The following is a 16,446-nucleotide window of genomic DNA, read 5'->3' on the forward strand; positions in this document are numbered from 1 at the left end:
AATTGAACACGAGATGCTAAATCCTTGTGAAAGTATAGAAGAATAAGAAATGGCTGATCTTCAGTTACACTAGTTGGAGGTTTAGTCATGCCTAATCTGTGACAGAAGTGGAGGCCAGTTCTGGGTTTGAAGGTGACTTCTAATCTTATTCCAGATTTGAGCCCTTTCGTTCCGTCCTTTCCTCCAGAAATCCTCCCTGGCCCTTTTGGAAGTGACTTTCATCAAGATGTTTTTAGAAAGAAGAAAACAGTGTACCAGAAAACTGCAGAGTCTATGTTGTGGGGTTGATCTCGTCCCCCATAGACCTTTCAAAGAAAGCCTTGGAGAAATATCAAGCTCAGACTTAATAAATACAGGAGAAAACCACACAATCATCGCAACAGATTCTAAAAAGGCCTTTGAGGAAATTTCATGCACCATTCCTGATTTAAAAAAGAAAAAAAAGAAACTCTCAATATAATATGTTGGGACTGCCTTAGTTTGTCATGCTGCAGCTATCCGGATGCAGGAACAGGCCTTTATGCTTTAATACTTCAGAGGACGTCCTAAAAACTTTTTCCATTAAAGTCTGGGACAGGCAGGAATCTCCGGTATTTACTTGCCTTACTCCTCCTTGTCTTGCAGAGCCTAACTAATGCAGTGAGGTTTTGTAAAAAGTAGGAATTATAAACATTGAGAGGAAGCAACAACTTCCCTAGAGGCAGAAGATTATATTAGTTTTCTCTTAGAAAAGTAAGCTGGCAATGCTAGAGCAATTAGGACTAATAAGAGAGTAAAGTGGCTGGATATAAAACCCAGCATTTTAAAACCAGTAGCTTCCTAGATGCCAGCAATAACCAATTAGGAGGTAAGTGAAAATTTACACTAGGAACAACTACTATAAAACATTTAAGGGATGTGCCTAGCAATAAACGTGAATAGTTAAAATGAAGAATGCTATAAGCCTCAACTGCTGGATATAAGAAAAAGACCAAAAAAAAAAAAAAAAAAAAAGGAAAGTTATGCTAGGGGTATAGTAAATATTTTAAAGACCTCACTTGTCCCCAGCTGAACTCAAAGCTTTCATGTAGTTTTCATTCAAAATCTCTAAATATAACTTAATAGGTGGATTCTAGAATTCATCCTGAAGACTGTAAGAATACCAAAGAAAATTTTCTTTTATATATATATATATATATATATATAATATAAAAAAAATATATATATATAAATATATAAAAGAAAAAAATATTTGTATATATATGTAAGTTAGCTAACATACAGTGTATACAGTGTGCTTTTGGTTTTGGGGGTAGATTCCCATGATTCATTGCTTACATACAACATCCAGTGCTCATCCCAACAAGGGCCCTCCTCAATGCCCATCCAAAGAAAATTTTCTAAAGAGAACAATAAGGGGTGTAAAACTTGATATATCGAATATCCAGCTTTACTGATATCATTATATTAAGACATTTGGAAAACATTAAGTAAAACCCCTGCTTATACTGTATACAAAATTAAATTCCAGGTGACTCACAATTCTGAAAACATAAATCCATTATAGTTATATTAAAGAAAAATACAGAGTAGTATACATCTACAAATACATATGCATGTTGGGGTGCCTGAGTGGCTCAATCGGTTAAGCTCTTGGTTTTGGCTTAGGTCATGACCTCATGTTTCATGAATTTGAGCCCCATGATGGGCTATACACTGACAGTGCAGAGCCTGCTTGGGATTCTCTCTTTCTCCCTCTCTTCCTGCCCCTCCCCCACTCATGTGCACTCTCTTTTTCAGAATAAATAAACTTAATAAATACACAGAGATATATAGGTAGATAGATATGTATGCATATATAATATAACTTGGGGGTGGGTATGGAAGTAAGAAGCCATAAATGAGAAGATTTCAAGATATTACTACATTATAGCGATGCCTGGGTGGCTCAGATCGTTAGGCATCTGATTCTCGGTTTTGGCTCAGGTCATGATCTCATGGTTTCATGAGTTTGAGCCCCGCATCAGGCTCTGTGCTAGTGGTGGAGCCTGCTTGGGATTCTCTCTCTCTGTGTCTCTGTCTCTCTCAAAAATAAACAAACTAAAAAAAATACTACTACATTACCATATAAGATCTTGCCAGTAGTGAAAAACTCCATATGCAAAGTTAGAAAACAGTAGTCATGGAGAAACTATTTTCTATAGATAAATCAGATGAAAGGATGACATCCAGTCTATAAAGAGTCCTTATAAATGAGTAAGCAACAAAATCCATTTCATAGGGGGCAAATGACGGGAAGGAAGAGGTGGTGTTTAGCAGAAGAAATAAATAATAAATATGTGAGATGTTCAGTCTCACTAGTAGTGATGGCAATGGAAATTAGAACAACAGTGATATTTGCGTCCCTCAAATTGACAGCATTTTAACAATTAGTATTTAATTGTGTGGAAATGCACTCATAAATGTTGGTACAAGTGTAAATAGATAATGACAGTTTAGCAGCACATGTATAAATATAAAATGTACATCCCTTTGGATGAGCAGTCCCACTTCTAGAAATCTTTTCTACAAAAATACACACCTAAAAATCCATCAGTTGGGAATGAGTAGGTAGACTATAAACCCTTTATTTATTTATTTATTTATTTATTTATTTATTTATTTATTTAAAAAAAATTTTTTTAACGTTTATTTATTTTTGAGACAGAGAGAGACACAGCATGAACGGGGGAAGGGCAGAGAGAGAGGGAGACACAGAATCAGAAGCAGGCTCCAGGCTCTAAGCCATCAGCCCAGAGCCCGACGCGGAGCTCGAACTCACGGACCGCGAGATCGTGACCTGAGCTGAAGTCGGACGCTTAACCGACTGAGCCACCCAGGCGCCCCTATAAACCCTTTAAAAAGAACAAAGTAGGGGCGCCTGGGTGGCTTAGTCGGTTCACGTCCAACTTCAGCTCAGGTTATGATCTCGGTTTGCGGGTTCAAGCCCTGTGCCAGGCTCCACACTATCAGTGCAGAGCCTGCTTGGGATTCTCTCTCCCCCTCTTCCTCTCTTTCTGCCCCTCTCCTACTCATGCATTCCCTCTCTCTCTCTCTCTCAAAGTAAATAAACTTAAGTAAGTAAATAATTAAAAAGAACATGGGAAATTGTGTATGGTATGTTGAAAAAGTAATTTAAGATATGTGGGTAGTATCATCCTACTGAGTTAAATCATATGTGTAAAAACTAAGGTTTTCACCAAGCAGTTAAGGGCAGTCACCTCTGGGAAAAATAGCAAGATGGATTGGAGGCAGGGGAGAGGAGCACTTCTTGACACACTTGTGCATTTGTTATAGTTTTACAATGAACATCCTTGGTAATTTAAAAAATGTATGGAATGAAACATTCTTAGGTTGAAAATTCTTATGTAAAACATTTGAAAATCTGCAAAGGTAGGACAAAATAATAAAGGTCCTCCTTTCCATTACCCATCTGTTGACATTTTGGAACGAAAGGGGGAAAAATGAGTCCAGCAGAGTTGACTCAGTAGAAAGTGTAGGTAAACTCAAGGGTGTCTCTGGGGAGAAAGAGGATTTGGATGTATTTCTCAGGTTCACTCGGGTCCATTGCCATGTACTGTTTGACGCTGGGGAAGCCGTTGAGCTCATCTACTGTCCAGTAGGTTTTCTGCATTCTGCAGGGAGGCATGACCTACTTCCATTGCAGAAAGGGCTGGGGAGAAAGAATGCCCAACTAAGGTTCGGCCTATGTTGTTGCTAGAATGTCCACGAATGAATTTCAGAGCCCAGCGTCCCAGTGGGCCACCGTTACATGAGGAATACGCTTGGTAGAAGCCGAGCTCTGAAGTAGGTACCATGGTCAGGAGGGGTGGGGATAAAGTAGATAAAACATGAAAGACCGTGTTGTCCGGTAGAGGAGAGGTGTGTGTGTGTGTGTGTGTGTGTGTGTGTGTGTGTGTGCATGTGCGCGCTTGCACGCGTGCATGTAAAGCTTAACATTTATGAAGCAATAAAGGAGAACATTGCAATATAGAATAACTAACAGAATTCCAAAGTCCTCAAGAAGAACGTGAAAACTTGCAGCAATTAGGTTTGGGAAATACTAATCACGAGATGCTTCCAGAGGGTAGGAGAGGGTGTACACACCTATGAGTGTGCGTGTGTGTGTGTGCACGCATGTGTGTGCGTGTGTGTGTTGTGGGGGAGGTGCTGGTGCAGTGGTGCTGGTAGTGATAGGGCATTGGGGTAGCTTTGTTATCTGGTTCAAAGAGAATTTCTAAAGGGAAAATAAAATCCCCATTTGACTCAGATATGGCTCATTTTCTGAGGCGATGTCAAGAGGCACAAGATCAAATCTAGCTTGACACCATCCAATACCGAACTCAGCAGTCTCTAGAAGCTGTAGCTGAGCGGCAGGCTGGCTAATGAGACATCTCTGTCCTCCGCCAATGCCTCGGGGGCCCATCTCTTCCTCTTTGGCAAGCAGGATACAAAGAGAGCTCCAGGCAGAGTGAGGACCTAAAAGGTCACCCAGAACATTCATTTTGCAGGCTCCCCACCAGGCCTTTCCAGAAAACAGATGAGCATGGCTTAATAGTTCAGCTAGAATGGGAGCCCATGGCTTCGTGCTTCAACCTGGGGTGGGTTTTAATGAAGCCTAAAGGAGATTTCACACGTTGTCCAACCATTGGCAGTGAGGAAGGAGGGGCGGGGGGGCGGTGTGCCAAATACAGCCGGGCAGTATCCTCTCCTTTATTCTCTGGGTGTGAAAGGGGCAATTGTAAAATTCAGATGAAATTAGAAGTGAAGATTCAGAGCTGCCCACGTAAACATCGCAGTCTGTCATTAAGTTCACTTTCACCAGTAAGACACATTCCAAAGCACAGTAAGCCTGTTGTTCTGGGGACGTTTGTGCGTTTCAGTGGTTGCAGAACCCTCAAGTGGAAGTCAGGTCCCCTCTGTTGCATCTTTTCTGATTTGTGAAATGCTTCTTGAACCTACCCTCTTCCCACTGTCTCACTGTCAACACAGATGCACATGTGGGTCATCACAGCATCCTGGAAGCCGAGCTCCCCTCTCCAGCCATCTATCCTTTGGTCCATTCCTCACGCTGCCTGAATCTTCTTTGCAGATTTCAGTTCTGCTTGTCACTTTGGAGCTCAGAATCCTTCAGTGACATTCAGGGCCTTTTATAACATCCCCACTGCCCACCCTCCTGACCATATCTCTTGCATTTATGTCTCTCTCCACTTCATCTTGTGCTCTGAGTCAGGGCTACAGCTACCCAAGACCACCTGTGCCCCTCAAAAAGGCAGCCCTCTGGCTTGTATTTGTCCCTAGATTACCTTTCTTTGCTAATTACTGTTTGTCTCAAGATGCAGTTACACCAGGTGTCACCTCTAGGAATTGTCCCTAACCTCCTTTGTGTTATATACTGTCCCCCACACTCTGGAAGCACGTGATGTTTACTTCTGTCTCAGCACCTTCACTATATCCTAACTGACTAGTGATGGGTCTGATTCCTTGACTTGCCTGGAAAACATGAGAAAGGTAAAAATCAGAGTACCTGGCACATAGCTGGTGCTCCACGAACGTGTTTTTGGAAAGAATGAATGCATGAAAAATTTTTTAAATGTTTATTTTTGAGAGAGTGGGGTAGAGGCAGAGAGAGGGGGACAGAGGATCCGAAGCAGGAGAGAGAGGGGGACAGAGGATCCGAAGCAGGAGAGAGAGGGGGACAGAGGATCCGAAGCAGGCTCCGAGCTGACAGCAGAGAGCCCGGTGCGCATCTAGAACTCAGGAACTGTGAGATCATGACCTGAGCTCAAGTCGGACACTTAACTCACTGAACCACCCAGGCGCCCCATATCTTTAAAATTTAGTTTGCAGACGTGTGTGGGTCTTTGTTTTTGCCTGATCTGACATGAGTAAAGGCCTACTCAACCTGCTGTGTTCTCAGTAACATAGTGAGGATGAATAAAATGAACAGTGTTAGTCATATGTAAGCAAGTTGAAGACTTTCGCCACTTATCCCGAAGTATCACCAGGGAGTTGTCTGGGGCGCTGGTAGTGTTCCTGAATTGAAGCTCCTGCCTTGTTCCAGGTCAGCTGTTGCCAGCAAACCGCAATACACCGAGTCCCATTGATCCTGACACCATCCAGGTCCCTGTGGGTTACGAGCCAGACCCGGCAGATCTTGCCCTCTCCAGCATCCCTGGCCAGGAAATGTTTGACCCTCGCAAACGCAAGTTCTCTGAGGAAGAACTGAAGCCACAGCCCATGATTAAGAAAGCGCGTAAAGTCTTCATCCCTGATGATCTGAAGGTAAATTGGAACTGGTCATCAGGCTTTGGGCAAACAGAGGGTGGGATCAAGAGGCAGATTAAAAGGGTGACCTCTAGGAAGATCACACAAGCTGGTGAACCACAGACTTGTGATTTCTGATCCCGTTTCTTGGCATGTGACTGTGGGCAAGTTGCTTTCTCCCTGGGTATCTTCTGAAATATGCCTTTCATGTCTTGATATAGCACAGAAAGAAGAAGCAGTAAAAATGTTGGCGTGATTTACAACCCATGAAGGAAACAAACCTGCTGCTATCTGCAGGGAATGCTCTGAAAGCCCCATAAAATCAACCCAAACCCAAAATCCTTCAGGGTTGGAAAGAGAAAGGACATTATCTGCAGAGGACATCTGGGCCAATAGTTCTCCAAGGCTTACCTTCCCTCGGGGAACTTGCTGATAACCAATGCTGCCTTTTCCCGATAGTCCACAGGGAACAACAGCTAGAGCTAAGACCTCTCTCCATGTTGCCACTCTCAGAGGACCTGGGTGGGATATTCTCAAGGAAGCTGGTGGGTTCCCTGATGTTGTTGATATGCAGTGTTTACTCTGTATCTTAAATAACGGTCACTTGAATATCTCAGCAAAAGGTTCATTCCAAGTTGTTTCTTTTCAGCTGTGTTGAGGGGACACATGATTTATAAAGGAAAATAGATTTACCTTATGAGGTCTGATACAACTAGAATCAAAATTAATCTGACACATTTAATGATAATTAATGAGAATTCTTTCCAAAATTTTGCCATGTCCACTAATCCCAAAATAGAACAATTTTAATTAGCCATGGCTTAGAATTTCTTGTGTTTATGCTTCCTTCCAATCATAGGGACAATAGAGATTTGATTGTATATGTTGGAGGCGTTGACACCAGGCATAATTAGCCTTTTTCTAACTTCTGACCCCCATTTCTCAAAACTAACTGTGGTACAGATGGAAAGTCACTTGTCAGCTGGGAACATGGGAGTTTGGAATGTTGTCCTGGAACCAATTTCGACCTCTTACCTATTTTTGCCATCTAGAAAGACCACTGGAGGAAAAGGTACCCTGCAGATTGAAATCACTTCTGTTGACTACATACTTGAGATTACCTTGAGTGTAGCAGACTCATCAGATGTCAGGGCTGAAAGGGACCTCAGAGGTTCGTTAGACCAAAGTTGCTGTTTTGCAGTTGAAGAAATGGAGAAATAGAAGGGTTAAGTGAGGTGAACACTGCTAGTTAGTGGAAGTCTTCTAGTTTCCAGAAAGGTCACTGCAGCATGTTGGCCTTGACAAGGGCTACAGCAGGGTCTCTTGGGTGACAAACCAGTAGCTGTCACCCTAAGAATCAAAAGAGTAAAGTTCATAGTAAACACTCCACAAAATTAATTAAACAAGGGGTGCCTGGCTGGCTCAGTTGGAAGAGCGTGCAACTCTTGATCTCAGGGTCATCAGTTTGAGCCCCACGTTGGGTGTAGAGATTACTTAAATAAATAAAACTTAAAAAAAAAATCTAAACAAGTCAGGGAACTGATGGTCAAGACTAAGATAGGATAAGAAGGGGCCATGGGGTCCTGGGAAATTGAGAATCTTCTTTCAACTGGATGCTTTTCCTCATCTTAGCCACCCAATCCTGTGTGTATTTTCGAGCTCACCTCTTCAGCTAAACTGGGGAGCCATGCAGCATGGGTTTCCTTTTGAACAGAGGGTAGTTCAGAAGGATGATGCTAAGCAGTAGATAAAACTTCCAGCCAAACCTTCACAGGTCTCCAGATTTACAAGTTCAAAGCAAAGAGCAAACTCAATAACCCAGGTAACCTTGGCAACAAAGAGGCCCTGTGAAAACAGTATGTGTTGGAATTATGCATAGTACTGCTGTCATGGCCATGCCTGACCTTTTCCCATGGCAGGTGGGTAGCTGGCAGGAACATTCTCCTGCCAAGTGTCTTTGGATTTCTTCAGTTGTGAGTGAAGCCTCAGGCCACAGGCCATGATCTTATGTAAAACAAGAAGCAGAGCTGTAACATATTTTTCCTTCCAGTAGAGAGGGCTGAGCTAGGGGTGGGTGACATATTTGTGGCCCCCAACATTGGACGAGCAAACCAAACGAGTGAAAGAGCCCCACCAATAAATGGTCTTCCCCACAGCTGCCCGAACCCCTCTATTGAGCCGTTCCTTTGGGTTAGCGTGCCCCAGGAGAATTAAGCAGTACCAGCATTCCCAGCTGAGAATCGGTTTAATCACCTTGATGTCTTAATACTTTTGACTATCCATTCATTCACGTGACTGAGATATCTCAAAGGCTTGTATGTTCCAAGCCCTGGGGATACACCAAGGTGAATCAGAACTGATAGTGTTCCTACTCTCAAGGAACTTCGAGTCTGGCAAGAGAAAGGAATCGCTGGTTTTCAGGAGGGGGCTGACTGGGGGAGGCGCTGTCAAACACGAGACCTTCCTTCCGAAAGACGATGGGGCAGGACTGGGTGGGCCCTTGCTGGGTGGGGGCAACCGGCTAGCCAGATGGCACCTGCACCTGGGAATAGAGAAGAGGACAGGAATGTGGTGCCGGAGTTGTCAGCGGCACTCAATATCCTGCTTCCCCCTCCCCCAACCATGCCCTGGTAACAAAGGGAGGCAAGCTGGTTTTTCTGGTCCCCCTCCTTCCATCATTCATTCCTGCCTTCTGCATCCTCTGCTCCACTCCTCTCCTCTTGTTAGCTCCCCTCTCACCTGAGATGGTCCCCACTCGATACCTTTCCTGGCTCGCCTGCATGTATGGACAGGTGAGGCTGGGAAATGAAAGCACCTTACAAGTGAGAAGAGCTCTAAGAGACAGAAATGTTGGTTGTTCCCCTGAGGTCAGCTGGTGACCCCCTGGCCCATAATACTCTGTCATATGCCACCAAGTCCGTGGCCTATGGCAGTACACCCCTTCCCTTCCCTTCCCTCCACTCCCCCAGCTTCTGCCATTTCCCAGGGGCTTATTCTTATGCACTCCTTCACTTCTGTGCTCCCGTTCCTCTATGTTGGGTACTGATACATCCTGAGTTAGCCCCTCTTTTGCATGATCTTGGAAACCATATGCCCAAGGAACATTGAATGTGGTGGATTCACTGAGACTACCAAGGGTGGTGGAATTGGGGCTTCTATCCAAGTAACCGAACAGCTGCCATCAGAACTGGAGCCTTCACTGTTATTAATATGCCTTCAGGTCTTCCTACCTCCTGTGAAGTCCTGGGGCGAGCTCCTCCCTGCTCCCCCCAACCAGCTGGTCAGGCCTCTCCCCCCTTCCTTCAGCCCCTTGTCCCCTTTCCCAAGCACAAACGACAAATCCCACCAACGGCCACAGCACACCTGCCCAAGCTGACTTATCCAGGGATTCTTCAAAGGACAGCCTTCTTCTCTGAAAGAAGGATGCTGGTACCAGCTCTTATGAAGATCTGTTTTCACTTTGGTAGATACTATTATGAAACATGTAGAAAGCTAGGCTTGCTTTACAAATAACATTACCAGGTTGTGAGTGGCTGACACAAGGGGCCTGCTCGGGCATTCTGTCTCACACGTTCTGTCTTTGTGCAGGGCAGATGTTTGCCAAAGGTAATGGACAGGTATGGGCATACACCGCTGACCTTGGGCCTTCCTTGCAGCCATGGTCCCAAGCCATGTGACTTCCTCCAATGCCAGCTGCCCCTTGTAATCCTGGGGGAGGGAAAGAACTGGCCTCAACTCACTTATTCTGGGTGACAGGTACCTGCAGGTATTAGCCTTGCTAGGATGGAGGGATTTGCTGTTGCAAGTGGCTGGAAAGAGGGGTTTGCAAAACACACCAGGTGGCTCCATAAATGAATTGGTAAGACCTAAAAGAAGATTCACATTTCTTAGTCTTCCTAGGAAGGTTTTCCTTTCTTTGGGGGAGGGGCAAGGATGAGGGGGAGAGGACACCTTGCTTTCACACTGACCACATTTAAATAGTACCCAGGTGAATTAAGGCCTAGAGAACAGTTAAACAGGAAATTAGAGTAAATCATTTAAATGGTAGCCACCAAATATGAGCATACTGATCGGTGGCAGGTGGAGGGTTTTTTTTTTTTCTTCTTCCTGTTTTTGATGACCAAGGGTTACATCAGAAAGAAAAGGTGAAAGATCCTACTTCTCTCCTTGGCATCCCTCCTCCGATTCCCCGTCTAGAGGCACCACTTTTCATAGCTTGGTATAAATCCTTCCGGGCCTCTTTCTATGAATATACAATATTGTGATTTTTTAACCAAAGTGGGATGAGGCCATACATATTTATCAGCAAATTGCCATTTCCACCCACATAGTGGTAGATCATAAACATCTTTTTTGGTTCAGCTGGGTCATTATTTGTAACAGCTGCAGAGTATGCTTTTGTAGGACTCCACAGTCATGTAGTTATTAAATCTCCTACTGATTAGTTTTCCCCCATCTCTTTCTATTAGAGACAATGCCGCAGTGAGAATTCTGTGCCTGGGGTGTCTGTGTGCACATGCATGCAGATGGGTGGAGGCAGATCCTAGAAGAGTTGCTTCATCATTGGTAGTGCATTTAAATAGTTGATAGATACTGCCAAGTCGCCTTGCAACCATATCGTATGGACTTCTACCAACAAGCCTATGAGCGCCCATGGAAGAAAAGGGTTCTTAAAACATTCGGCAAAGAAAGCAGAGCGATCTGAATGTAGTTTAGGGTGTGAGGTGAGCCACTTGCTTTCGTGTGGCCCCTGGCTTGGCCTCTGCAGGGCAGAGAGTAAGGAGGAACACTCTGTGACAGGTGCGTCCACGCTGCGGGAGGGAAGCCATGGCGCCCGAGCAGTGGTCTCAGACTCAAACGGACTGTCAGGGAAGGAGATGTGAGGTGAGACGCGTGGGTTCCTGGTTCCTGGGCGCCACCCCGGGCCCCTCCGCGCGGCTGAAATCTAACATCTTGTTTCTTTCCCCCTGTGACTAATGAGCAGGATGACAAGTACTGGGCCCGGCGCAGGAAGAACAACATGGCAGCCAAGCGTTCCCGCGACGCCAGGCGGCTGAAAGAGAACCAGATCGCAATCCGGGCGTCCTTCCTGGAGAAGGAGAACTCGGCCCTGCGCCAGGAAGTGGCTGACTTGCGGAAGGAGCTGGGCAAATGCAAGAACATACTTGCCAAGTACGAGGCCAGGCACGGGCCCCTGTAGGATGGCAGTCTTGCGGGCTGGCTTTCCAATAGATGGACAGTGTGTTTCCCGCCTGATAGCACCACACCCGAACCAACCTTTCTGACATCAGCACTTTACCAGAGGCGTAAACACAACTGACTCACATTCTGGTGTGCGTGTGCGCGCGCGCGCTTCTGCTCCTGTGTGGTCCGCGGTGCGCGCGCGTGCCTTTGCACTTGCCATGTTAAGGTAGCCCTCTCCTCATCTTTCAGTTCCGAAAAAGAAAGGTGCCGTGTTTTTACTGGACTGCGGAGACGCCTCCTGGGGTCTCCTGCCCCTCCCTCCAACCCCCCTCCTGCCCCTTCCTGCGTCGCTCTCTGGTGGCTCCTGCCTGCTCTTCCGGGACCCTCTGCTGGGCTCCACCAAGCAGGACCCTGGTGAAATAGTAGATCTCAGTTGTCAAGACTACGAGCTCTTGTTTCTCTTTAATCTGTAAGTTACCATGCTAATAAGGTGCGCAAAAATCACTTAGCACTACACTGCAGCTCTCGCTCTCTCTCTCTCTCTCTCTTCAGTTATAGGTTGCTTTCCTCATATTTTCAGTTTTGGTGATAATTGTCTTCAAATTTCAAGTGCTGTTTAGATTTATTAGATCCCATATTTACTTACTGCTATCTACTAAGTTTCCTTTTAATTCTACCAACCCCAGGTAAGTAAGAGTACTATTCTAGAACACAGAGTGTGTTTTTGCACCGTCTGTACCTAAAGCAATAATCCTATTGTACGCTAGAGCATGCTGCCTGAGTATTACTAGTGGACATAGGATATGTTCCCTACCTAAGAATTTCACTGTCTTTTAAAAAACAAAAATTACAGTAATGCATTTGAGCATGCCCAGAATATCCCCAGGACAGGGAAGCAGAGGGAAATGCCAGGTCTAAGAACGAGGGATTAATTTATCAGCATAGGAGCCAAAAAAAAAAAAAAAAAAAAAAAAAAAAAAATTGCATCTTGGAACAGCTTTTGACATTGATATGTTTGCTTTTGTTTTCTCTGCTCCCCACCCCCACTTTTCTAGTTCCCTTTTTCCATATCCCTCTTGATATTCAAAACAATTACTTAAGATTCAGTTTTCCCCGTTTTTGGGTAATATATATATTTTTGTGAATTATACCTTGCTGTTTTTAAAAATCAGTTAATTAAGTTAATAAGTTGATGTTTTGTAAGACCCTTTTTCCTAGTGGTGTCATTTTTGAATGCTTCATAAATTAATGATTCTGGAGCTTACGTTTCTTATTTCGTTTGCTTTTTTGAAAGTATGTGCTCTTATAAAGAGGACTTTTGAAAAATGAATGTAAAAGACACTGGTGTATCTCAGAAAGGATGGTGTTGTCGTAAACTGTGGTTAATCCAATCAATTTAAATGTTTACTATAGACCAAAAGGAGAGATTATTAAATTGTTTAATGTTTATACAGAGTAATTATAGGAAGTTCTTTTTTGTACAGTATTTTTCAGATATAAATACTGACAATGTATTTTGGAAGACATATATTATATATAGCAAAGAAGAGGAAAACTATTCCATGTTTTAAAATTATATAGCAAAGATATATATTCATCAGTGTTGTACAGAGAAGAAGCGCTTGGGGGTTTTTGAAGTCTTTAATATTTTAAGCCTATCACTGATACATCAGCATGTTTTTTGCTTTAAATTAAAATTTTATGACAGTATCGAAGCTTGGTGTGACGAATCCCGCTCTAAAATATATAAAGAGCTTTCCTGTTCCCTATTAGGTCTCAGAAAGAAGTCAGTTAACATCACCCAGAAGCACAAAGTGGATGTTAGTCAAATATTTATTGGCTGATACAGTGTTTTTTAGGAAAAGCATCTGCCATGAAAACGTTCACTTCAAAGTTACGAGTTTCTGGAATGAAGTATCACTGCAAGCACCCCAAACAATTCTGTTCCCCTCTGTGGGCACGTGTGTCTTATGCAGTATGAGGTTGATACCGGTGTTATATGTACGGTTTATAATTTGGTAGATGTTTTGACCTTAAAGGTGATTGTTCTTTTGTTTCACCAAGTTGTGTAATGTCAAGAGATTCCGCTGTTATTGCAAAGATACGTTTTGTGCTAGATTAAAACACCCTTTCATCAATGGGATTTTCTAGTCTCCTGCCTCCAGAGTATCTAATCCTTGAATGACCTGGTGGTCCCCTTGTCCATCCACCAGCAGTGCTTCTGTCGAGTGTCATAGTTTCCGTAAATCTGACTAGAAGGCTATTTCTACTAGATATTCCTTTTGTCCTGAGCTACAGATTATGGTGGGAAATGCGAGAGCTTTAGAATCGAAATGCATTGTTCAGGTATGCAACTAAGAAAAGAAGACCTTTGGCCAAAGTAAGCAGAACTGAATAAGCAATATTCAGGAAGAGATGCAGGTGGACGCAGTGTTAGCTTTTTTATAGGTAGAGAGACCAGTGGCAGCAGAAGTATTCAGTGGCAGGAGTGACTGAAACGGAAACAAGCAATGTCTGTAAGTGGAGAAGTGTTGCACCATTGGCCATCCAGGTTCACCACAGGATGACATGGTAGCTGAAAAAACCGTATTTATTTGAGCTCTGGTCTTGGACTGAGGTTGTCTGTATCAAATGAGGGTCACACATTTTCTCTGTGGAAGAAATAAAAAGATCATAATAAAATTTACTCTTGGGTGTGCCAGGAGAGGTTTCAGAAACCTACCTCGTCTTAAAATTTAAAAACTTTTGGAGTCTGTACCCGTGCCTTATATGTAGGTCATTGTCCCCACACACACATGAACACTCATTCCTGGACTTGCTTTCTGTCGAGGGCGGTTAACTAGTAAACAAGGCAGTTCTGCTCGATGGCGTAGGAAGCCGTGGCCTGATTTGGAAGGACTCAGATCAAGCAGGGTCAGATGAGTTCTGCAGACCGCAGCTATTAAAAGAGTCCTGTTGTCATTTTTCCACCTTTTCATCAGAAGCATCTTTCGGAGATTAATTACTTGGCCATTAAAAATGAATGCAAATCCTATCGTGCCAACATCATTTAGACACAATTTGGAATGAGCGGCCTGCTTTCCTGACAGGGTCGCGGTGTCATTTCTGTGGACTTAGACTTGCAGAGAAGGGCAAAACCTGATGAGCGTGTCCTGCCTCATGCAATTTGAGGCTGCAGGTAGGGAATAGGAGGGCTGGAAGAGATCACGTCCTCCTTTTGAGAAAGGGGCCACCTTCTGACCATTCAAAACACTCAGTGGGCAAGACTGTGCCAGGCCTTTCATCTTCCAGTACGACAGGCCTGGGGGAAGTCATCCCTCGAAGCAGAAGGACCATTTGTTCCAGGAGCGTGCAGATGGGATGTGGCTTCGGGTGGGTAGGATGCTGTGCTAGAGAACCCAGGGGTTCCTTCCGACTCGCCGGTTTTGTGAGGGAACACACAATAATTCTAAATGTGCATTTAGAAGGTCTTGAGCCTAAAAGAATTTTAAGTGCAGCCCCTCTTCTCCAGCCACCCCTGAGGAAAACAACATGCAGAAGTATACTTGCTTTTTTTCTGGTAGTTTATCTAATTTCCCCCTGGTGTTCCTTTTAAGAAAATTCAGACTTTGTCAGCGTTCATCAGAGCTGTCCCAAGCCAGGCTGGCTTGGCCTGTTTGCCTGTGTGGAGCACGGACGCTGGGATTTAACCCCGGGGTCGGCAAGCTGCAGGTGATGGGGGACAGTGTGCTAGACAGCTTCTGCTCTCAGGGTGCAGCTCCCTGCTGAGGGCTCCTGGGCCCCACTGGGGAGGCCAAGGTCTCCTCCTCGTTTTCTCTACAATTAATAATGGCATTTTAAAAATGAGCAAAGCCTTATCCTAGATCTCAATTGGATTAGACTTGACAAGTCAGTACATTGTGCAGAGGGCCAAGTGTATGTAGAGGAGTGTGAGTGTGTGTGTGTGTGTGTGTGTGTGTGTGTGCACACGTGTGTGGATATTTAAGTCAAATAATAACATCTTTAATTTTGGAGAACCTTCCCGAACATAACCACCATAACCATTATCCTTTTGACAACACCACAAAGGTTGCATCTGTTAAACAGGTACAAGTTCACATGAGGTCAGTTTAATTGTACATCGTGATATGGGTGGTGTTTATGCTGTTAAGTCTGAACCCTTATCTGTCTGTTATTCTCAATGCTTAATAAACTTTGAATTTGTTCCTTTCTTTCATGTATTTTTGTTGATAGTCTGCTAGAAGTTAGATTCTGTTCCCAATCCTATCACCAAGAGCCCACTTACAGAGATCAATTACATCAATGACAAATAATAATAAGTAATTTATTAATGGTAAATTAATATTTATTGAGCACTTATGTGCCAGACATTGTGCTAAACACTTACCTGGAATATTGTAATCCCATGTCAACTCTACAAGGTGGGGACTATTGTTTTTCCCATTTTACAGAAGAGAAAATAGAGGGTTCATGTGATGAAGCAGCTTCCCCAACATTAGAGGTGACAGAAATGAATTCTGATCCACGGAATGGGCATCATTTAGAGAACTGGTTCCCAAAAACAAGTCCAAAGACTGCTTCTGGTTGGACGTATAAGAATCAACTGGGAACATATTCCAGGACTACAGATCCAGCAACTCTGAATCAGTAGAGAGAAAATGAATTGCTTAAAGTCTCCCAACTCACTCCCGTGTGTGGCCAAGTAATTGGAAGCAAGGATTTACAGACTTGACCTTAATTTGAGTTCATGACTCTTGGGGGATCCATGAAGAAGCTTAAAATTTCCATAATTACCTGAAATTGTATGCAACTTTTTGCGTATAAACATTTATTTTTCTGTAGGGGAGATGCACAGCTACCCCGACTCCCCAAAGGAATCTGTGATGCAAGATGGAATAAAGTCCCCATTTGCGGATTTGTAGGAAGGCTGATGCAGTGCAGTGGTTCCCAGCCCTGGCAGCCCATGAGACTCACCTG

At 43.9% G+C, this 16,446-nt stretch overlaps 1 protein-coding gene across 2 annotated transcripts in view; it reads left to right on the forward strand.

Annotated features, from left to right (window-relative positions):
* HLF (HLF transcription factor, PAR bZIP family member) overlaps positions 1-15,680 on the forward strand; it is a 53,885-nt gene extending 38,205 nt beyond the window's left edge. Inside the window, exons 3-4 of one of the 2 annotated variants that reach the window (XM_058706010.1) lie at positions 6,083-6,303; positions 11,267-15,680. In XM_058706010.1, coding sequence (XP_058561993.1) covers positions 6,083-6,303; positions 11,267-11,485 — 440 coding nt within the window. In that variant the 3' untranslated portion in view covers positions 11,486-15,680. The remainder of the gene's footprint in view (positions 1-6,082; positions 6,304-11,266) is intronic. The other variant, XM_058706011.1, reaches the window with a different exon arrangement.
* The last annotated feature ends 766 nt before the right edge of the window (positions 15,681-16,446 follow it).

The sequence above is a fragment of the Neofelis nebulosa genome, chromosome 16 (genome assembly GCF_028018385.1).
Source record: "Neofelis nebulosa isolate mNeoNeb1 chromosome 16, mNeoNeb1.pri, whole genome shotgun sequence".
Lineage (NCBI taxonomy): Eukaryota > Metazoa > Chordata > Mammalia > Carnivora > Felidae > Neofelis > Neofelis nebulosa.